Raw genomic sequence first — 8,886 nt, 5'->3', positions numbered from 1 at the left:
AAAAAAAAAAAAAAAAAAAAAAAAAAAAAAAAAGTCAGTGGTCAGTTGGAGCCCTTCTGCACTGCTGGCGGGGATGTAAAATGGTGCAGCTGCTGCTGAACTCGGTAATGACGGGTCCTCAAAAAATTAAAAACAGAATTACCGTATGATCCAGCAATTCCACTTCTGGGTAGAATATACCCAAAAGAATTAAAGCAAGGACTCAAAGGGATATTTGCACACTCATGTTCATAGTGGCATTATTCATAGGAGCCAAAAGGTGGAAGTAACCCCGGTGTCCACTGATGGATGAAAGGGTAAACCAAATGTGCCTTACACATACAAGGAATACTATTCAGCCTTAAAAAGAGGGACATTCTGACACATGCTGCATACAACATGCGTGAACCTTGAAGACATTTTGCTAAGTGAAATAAGCCAGTCACAAAAAGACAAATATTGTATGATTCCACTCATGAGGCGCCGAGAACAGTCAAGTTCACAGAGACAGAAGTAGAGGGGTGGGAGCCAGGGGCTGGGGGAGGGGGTGGGAGTTAGTGTTCAATGGGGAAGAGACTCGGCTGGGAAGATGGAGAGGGCCGAGGGTGGATGGCGGTGATGGGAGCACCACGATGTGAATGCACCTAATGCCACTGAAGTGGGTGCTTAAAAATGGTTAAGATGGGAAGTTTTATGTTACATGTATATTATCACAATCGGAAAAAAAATGTGGTGGGCAGTGAAGACAGCCTCACATGTGTTGGTCATTTTCTGGGGGGAATAAGTGGAGCCATTTCCATTTCTGGGTTGCCGGGGGCTGGGGGAGGGGAGGGTGGGGAGGCAGTGTTTAATGGGAATAGAGTCAGTATCCCAAGATGGAAAGAGTTCTGAAGAGTCACAGCAATGTGAATATACTACATGCCATTGAACTGTACACATAAAAATGGTTAAAATGGTGAAGTTTAGGTTATGTATTTTTTACCACAATTTTTTTAAACAGTGCCAACGATCTTCTGTACTCACCATTGCATCCATAAAAGGGAAGGCAGCAAGATACAGGAAGGCCCTTCTCGTTTTGTTCCCCACGGACTCATCCACATGGTGCAATTTATTGATGATGTAGTAGCCTAAGTCACTATATGCTGCAAAAGGTAAAACAAAACAAAACAAAACATGGCAATATTTAGAAAACATTATCCTCCTAAGCTTTTTAATCTCAAAAGTTTTCTTTAAAATAAATTTATTTATCTTATTTTAGTTATTCTTGGCTGCGTCGGGTCTTTGTTGCTGCCCACGGGTTTTTCTCTAGTTGTGGCGAGCGGGGGCTACTCTTCGTTGCGGTGCGCGGGCCTCTCATTGTGGTGGCTTCTCCTCCTGCGGAGCACGGGCTCTAGGCGCGCAGGCTTCAGTAGTTGTGGCATGCGGGCTCAGTAGTTGTGGCACACAGGCTTAGCTGCTCCGCGGCATGCGGGATCTTCCCAGACCAGGGCTCGAACCCATGTGCCCTGCATTGGCAGGCGGATTCTTAATCACTGTGCCACCAGGGAAGCCCTCAAAAGTTTAAAAACAATTTAAAATACAATATTTGGGTTTTGGTACCAAAATTAGAAAATTCAGATGAGCAAAAAGAAGAAAATCGTCTACAGTCTCATACAGCCCTCTACCCAGAAGGGGTCACAGTTGACACTCTAGGTTCTAATTGCCCAGTTCTTTTACAGGTGTGTGTGGTGGATTATGCGTGAGTGTTTTAACATAACAATGGGATAACATACCTTTCAATAAAAATGTTAAAGCTAGCTTTTCACTGTTTGTCATTCCTTTTGTATCATTTTTTTGGGAGGAGGGTGGTAACTCTGGGTATAGTCTCCCCAGTGGAAAAATGCTATATCTCTGTGCTTTCCAAGTCCCTCCAACATGAGGACCTGTGACCAGTGCGTGACTGGAACATAATGGGCCTTAACCAGCACAGGCTGAATGAATGTGTTGGTGCCAAAGGGAGAGAAAGGAAGGAAGAGAAAGGTCTCCTAGTGTCTGCTAGGCGTTCTGGCAGACATTGTTAGTAAAGGTTAAATACAATATTCAGCTATTTGCTACCTCATTGATACAATGTTTAGACTATATAGGAAAACAATGATCTTTGTGTTTTCATAGTGCTCTAATAGTAGTGTTCCCGTTGTGTTCATTCTTTTATAAATATGAATATCCATGTACTTGACAACTGCAGAATATGCTTTGAAATCAGAAAGGAGATAAAATTTAGTGTCTCTCTCACTTTGTGAAATAATAAGAATCCCTTCCCCCATCTCAAAGTTTTGGGGGACGACTTATTACCATATAAACTGGTAAAAAGAAATAATCCTCCATCCTCTGTCGGGATTAGTCTGGAATTATGGGGATGTTGGATTAAGTGTGCTCTTCAGGATGATATCCAAGTTATTTAAATGTCTATAAACAGAAATCTCAGCGAGGGTAGAGGTACAAGTAAGTGATTTCAAGGGGTAGGGGGCTGGAATGGCTAAGACATCCAGCATGCAATGCTGGTGGGACAGGCAAATGCAGGAGAGGAGGGCCCAGTCCTCCCAGGAAGGGCAGAGGTGGAAACCAAGAGGCGAGCTGCCAGGTGAGCCCAGGTGGCAGGTGTGGAGCGTGGCGGGACCAGCAAAACCACTGAGGCAGCAAGAAGAGAAATCCAGGAGGGAGGGTGGCACTTGGCAGAAGGAGAAAAGACTGGGGAGATGGGATTAGTTACGGCCAGGGACAAGGAAGGCAGCTGTGGTGTCCTGCTTGGATCAGAAGGCACGTAGGTGACCTGATCCTGGAAAGCAGGAGGAAGCCCTCCAGCCCGACTCGGCAGCAGTGAGGTGAGAAGTGCATTCAGACCTGAGATTAGCTGGTGAAACACAAAGCCGGGATAAAGATGTTGCTGGGATCACACACACAGCTTACTTTGGGGTGCCAAGATTTGGAAATCGTGGCTGCTGTTGATTTGTACACTCCTTTTCATTCAGTCAAGTTCACTGCGCTGAGACCTGCGCAGAGATGGTCCTGATCCTGCCCACCCCACTGCCCCTCCCAGCAGAGACCGCTGGCAATAGTAAAGGCAGCCACGCTGGGCAAGCAGAACAATGCCAAGTGCGCGAGCCCGGGGCTGGCTCTGAAGAGCTCAGGAACTAACATTCCCTGGTAAAGGCTAGCGCCAATACAAACGCCAGCTGACTGGACTGGACTGGATGGCTAAAGCTGGGCCCTTGAGATTAGAAAAGCCTGAGATCTGGAGGGCAATGTATGGGTTGACCTGTGTCCCCGCACAATTCATTTGTTGAGTCCTTAGTCCCCAGGACCTCAGAAGGTGACCTTATTTGACAACCAGGTCATGGCAGGTATAATTAGCTGAGATGGGGTCACGCTAGAGAAGAGTGGGCTCTTGGTGTCCTTCTAAAAAGGGGGAATTTGGACACAGAGATAGATACGCACAAGGAGAAGCCCATGAAAACATGAAGGCAGAGATCGGGGAGATGCTTCCACAAGCCGAGGGACAGCGCACGTTGCAAACCACTGGAAGCTGGAGAGGGTCCTGGGACAGACTCTCCGTCACGGCCTCAGACGGAACCAACCTCACTGCCACCACCTCGACCTTCCAGCCTCCAGACCGTGAGACCACACACTTCTGCTGTCTGTGTTGCTCTGTTAGGACAGACCTAGCAAACTCATACAGGTGGCTTCTAGGAAGGAGAGAATTATTTTTCCCGTGAGACTCTGGGGTAATGGCAGGAAAAGAAGGGGCGTGTGAATTTGAACAGCTGAGCTGAGAGCAGGGCGTGCAGTTTGCTCATGTGGCCTGAGTGTATAGGGGTCAGTATAAATAAGCTTCTCTACTTCTGTGAATATACCTAAGTGTACCAACTTATTAGACTATTTTAACTAAAACATCAAAAACAGTGCCTTTACGTAGAGCAATGAAGAGCTGACATCTAAAGTTTAACAGGGTCTGAAGGACTGCTGGGTGCTGAGCTCGACCAAGCCTCTGACTCTGCCAGGATGTTCCCCCCACCTCACCCCCATGCTTTGTTCAGATGCAGCTCCAGGGTCCGCAGGTGCCAGGGGTACTTTGCGACCAATGGGCCCAAGGACGCTTTTGCTTCTTTTTACTTCTTGTCCTCCTTTAGCTACTAGAGGAAAACTTTGGAGGCCAAGGAAAGAAGATTTCTTCCCGTCTTTCCTCCTTCCTTTTACTCTTCCCATATGTAGCAGAAGAGTCTGGTTATAACTACAAAGCTTGTTTCCACCCTGTGAGCTGGGAGAGTAAAATCCCAGCGGCTGTTTTCCACCCAGTATCGCCTCCCCGTCCCCTCCCATGTCCCAGCGCTGTTTCTGGCTGGAGGTAATTTGTTTAAAGCGCTTTGCATAGAGTCTATAATTACCAGGCTAGCTGCCTTAATGACATTCAGTAACCTTCAACTTCTATAAGCTGCCTTACCAAGACTCTTCTGAAATAGCTTATATTCCGGATGAAAAGTAGAACATTAGAGAGAAAAATTAAGCAAGGTTTTTGAATAGATGCCAATGGAGTTCATGGCCTGGCTGCAGCAGGAGGGCACAGACTTAACCTATTTACAGGTAGACAGCTTTGAGCTGCCCAAACAAGAAACAGGAAGGGCCATTCAAATCCCTAGCTCCTCTGACCTCAGAATTATTTTCCCGTGGGACTCTGGGGTAATGGAGGGATGGACCTTTCCAGAATCACTGGTTCTCAAACTTGTTCATGCAGAGTCGCCAGCACTTGTTGCAAAATGCCATGAAATTTAGTATTAATCAAAATAAGCCTCATTACCTATGATTTTCCCATGGGAATTGAAGAAAAAGCCCTCTTTCCATTTTTAGTAAAAGAATAATACGTGCATTTCCAAGGGGCAAATTTGGGAGCCCTTATTCTAATTCTAATTCCTTAGTTCCCATGTTTAAAAGTCTCACAAGTGCTACGGAATGACCCACTGTGTCCTGTCTACCAAGGCTCCTGCAACTTGGGTATCTTGAGCCAGGCTCCAGGTACACATAGAATAGATATCAACTTTTTGGCCAGTGGCTCTCTAGATTTCAAGTCTGTCAGTCCAACACAATTCCAAGTGTCTGCTCATTTGGCTAATTGCATAAGGTTTGGGGTGGTACGTTTTCCGGAGCCATCTTTTCCTCACCATCTCCACCATGCATTCCTGGGGAAGTGATCAGGGGGACCCACTCCAGCCATGTGCAAATGTCTGGGGAAACCCATAACCATGTGCAGATCTCTCAAGGATGAGAGAATGTGTGGCTTGCCAGTCTGGTCCAAAAGAGAAAAAAAATCAGAGAAAATGAATATGAAACACAAGAAAAAACATTATTTACAGCAAATGTAATAAAAAGGACCTAGTGAAAGTTCTCTCCTTTATTGGGGCAAACACAAATTAACAGTTGACCCTACAAAGGAGTTTTTGGTCCTCTCTGACCTGAGTCTACCTCTAAATGTCTCACTCTGATCAGTAAACGGATGCCCAGATGTGACACCAGGTTAGCGAAGGAAAGGAGCTACAGTTGAAACTGGTTTTTCAAAGCTGGTGACGCTTAGCTTTGAAGTCCCTTCTAAGTGACAAGATCCTCCAGCAGTTGGTAGATTATCGGTAGATACTGAAAGTTTGAAATGTCAAAGTTCATCCAGATTGGGAAAAAAAAAAAAAATCTAAGATAGAGATCATGCTGGGAATCAGGATTTCTCCAATGGCTGGAGGTGCCATGGCATACACAAACTTAAAAAATATATATATCTTAAGAGTACCTTGCCCCAGCACTAGTTCATAACCCAGGAGATTATGCAGACTGACAAAATATACTGAACTTTTCTAAATATTAAGTATTTCTTTGGAGACCATAACGTGATCAAGCAGTAAATAGGCAGAATATACAGATCTTCCTTGCTGTTAAAGCTGTGTTAAACATACTTACATGAACACTAGAATCAATCTGCTTTATTCAATATAGCTGCCCCTGAGATGTCACACAAAAGATTCTCACTGGTGTCAAAGGCTCTCCAAGGGGCCCAGCTACGGCCGCAAAGCTCAATGCCTAACGCCCTCCCTGCTGGCCCTCCTTCTACTCTGCCCGTCCCTGCTCTCCTTCCCTTTCTCTCTTCCTCTCTCCCCCTTTTCCTGTCCCTGTTGCCTAACGGGCTCTTCTATGGGCTCAGGCTGCACACCTCCTTTACCTGGTTACCTGCACCCTAGCACTGGGCATCTACCCTGTTACCTGTGATACTCAACACCGAACTCATTTTTTTGCTTTATTCTCCCCTGATTCATAAATGGCGCGGTGGCTGTGTGCCTCCCACTTCTTTTCCTCCCCAAGGATGAATATCTTTTATATTGATCTCACCTCTGTATCCAACTTTTGATTAGGAGGACCTGAATGACACGCACGTACTATTTGTTCAGTAAGTCATTTGTTGGACCACTGACAGGACAGATGGGGATTGGACTATTTTAAAGGTGAGTTAAACAAAGGGCAATTCTTTCACTCTTGTTTAGTCAAAGCCCCCCACATTCAAAGCAGGAAGGTCAGCTCTATTAATACTAGCGGTGCGTCTGCTTAGAGTTAAACATTCATGTTAATAACATCATAAGGGGAAATGGATGAATTTTATCAGTGTTTGAGTATATCTAAAAAAAAGAGAAATATTCATTAAACATACAGAAGGCATCTTGCTGGGAAAAGTAACTAATATTGTAAAGAATAAAATGAATAAACAGGTAAATTAGGAAACAAAGCAAAAAGAAACCAATGAGTTGGCCATTAAACTGAAAAAGCATAGAACACGGTGATTATGTTAAAACCAGGAGCCTGAGGTTAGACAGAATTAACAGAAATGTAATAGACAAGAAGAGTCACCATTTGTAATCTTACGTGGCTACAGCAAAATATTCACTTAGAGCACTGGGTCAAATTCTCCACTCCATCTTGTATCAAAGATAAGGCAATCTGTTATAAAGCAGAAACTAACACACCATTGTAAAGCAATTATACCCCAATAAAGATGTTAAAAAAAAAAAAAAAGATAAGGCAAAAATTAGAAAGAGCTGTGCTGGAATACAACCAACACTTTCAGAGCCAGTTAAGAGATGACCCACCCCACGAACCTTTCAGAACCAGTCCCTAAGAGAAAGAACTTCCTCCTCTATGCTCTTGGATGCCCTTATATAAATAAATGCTATGGAAAAGTTAGGTCTAGATAACAGAAATAAATCTATTAAGGAGATAGGGAAATAGCACCGAAAAAAGGAAAGTTTAAGGCAGTTAGACTAGTTTCTCCTGAACAAAATAATATAGAGAAATTTGGTTTTAAGCGTAGATTACTCTGGTTCCTATCTCACTCTGTGGGCTAAGCTGGTGAACGTGTAACATGCAGCTTCTTGTACTTACTCTAAGCCTTACTGAGGAGCTGTTCATGTGGGGAATACCTACCCATTTCAGTATCAGGCCAAGCAAATACAATTAGGAAGACTGCCTGAGAGCAGACAATGGCTTCTCAAGTCGAATTATTTGGAATAGTTGCTTTTTTGTTTATCTATGTCACTGTTCCCTTGTCCCGAGCATAGATAGCCGAGAGCTGACTGTTAAAGTAGCAATGTCAGTGGCTGCTTCTAGCATTACTAAGACGTGAAAATGGGTTTTAGTGTCTAGTGTAGGTGACACATTGTAAAGTAGAAACTGAACGGGGGGATGTTTATGGATGGTAGGAAAATAATGTTGGAAAAGGTGAGGATGACAAGAGAGCAACATCCCACCTGGAGCCTGTGGTCAATCAAGGTTATGGGGAAAAATTGCCAAGATCTGAGGATAGAAAAGCTTACGGGGGGGGCTTCCCTGGTGGCGCAGTGGTTGGGAGTCCGCCTGCTGATGCAGGGGGGGCGGGTTCGTGCCCCGGTCCGGGAAGATCCCACGTGCCGCGGAGCGGCTGGGCCCGTGAGCCATGGCCGCTGGGCCTGCACGTCCGGAGCCTGTGCTCCGCGGCGGGAGGGGCCACAGCGGTGAGAGGCCCACGTACCGCAAAAAAAAAAAAAAGAAAAGCTTACGGGATTAGTGAAAAAGAGGAGAAAGGAGGGTGAGCCAGGATGCCCGATGCAGCAGACAGTAGAAGGCAAGAGAAGAATCAAACCATAAGGCAGAAAACTGAAATAAGGCCAACAAACTAGAAGAGGGAAAATCATTAAAATTTGAGTTTTAAGTCTTTGAAAGAAATTGATATTGCTTTCTTAGTAACTGTAGAAAGCATTTGTTTGTTGGAAGGAAAAGAAGTGATCATTGTAAAAATATCAACAGTGATAAAAGCAATTGTTAAATATATCTGGGATGTAGAAGCATTCTGGTTGAAATGTAAGATTTTATGACTCCATTTTAAAATTGAAAAACTTGCATTTAACTTGGAAAATGACTTTGATTTTTATTTCAGTGACCAAATGTCCCTCCCAACAGTGTCAATAACATAGTACACTCAAGTTTTCCTTAATTACTGACATCTAGTAATTAGCTATTAGCCCCAAAGCCTCATTTGAGCATGACTAAAACAGGGAATGTTGGGTTTATTTGGAAGTAAGTAGCTAAAAGGAAACTAATTTATCTTCCTTTTTAGGCAAAAATTTATTTAGACCCACTCATTTCACATATGGAATTTTCTCAAGTACGTATACCATCTATGAAAATGGCCCAGATCAAAGGTAGCTGCAGAAGTTTTCTTTAAAACTCAGCGGATAAGTTAGTATTCAGGGTTTAAGTTAAAGGAAAGAAAGGCATCTCCTCTCTGTCCCATGCCCTGAAGCTCTGAGCCCCAGTGAAATGATCAATAGCAACACTTTGCCTGGATATTTGGCCCACGAGAAGCAT

General features: G+C 44.1%; 1 protein-coding gene across 1 annotated transcript in view; it reads right to left on the bottom strand.

Annotated features, from left to right (window-relative positions):
* The window catches only part of ANKH (ANKH inorganic pyrophosphate transport regulator), a 140,821-nt gene that overhangs the window by 52,322 nt on the left and 79,613 nt on the right, over window positions 1-8,886 (bottom strand). The window contains exon 3 of the mRNA XM_007451612.1: window positions 1,003-1,121. Within this exon, the coding sequence (XP_007451674.1) occupies window positions 1,003-1,121 (119 nt within the window). The remainder of the gene's footprint in view (window positions 1-1,002; window positions 1,122-8,886) is intronic.

The sequence above is a fragment of the Lipotes vexillifer genome, unplaced genomic scaffold (genome assembly GCF_000442215.2).
Source record: "Lipotes vexillifer unplaced genomic scaffold, Lipotes_vexillifer_v1.1 scaffold590, whole genome shotgun sequence".
NCBI lineage: Eukaryota > Metazoa > Chordata > Mammalia > Artiodactyla > Lipotidae > Lipotes > Lipotes vexillifer.
The sequence above is the reverse complement of the archived record's forward strand: the minus strand, read 5'-3'. Positions and strand labels throughout refer to the sequence as shown.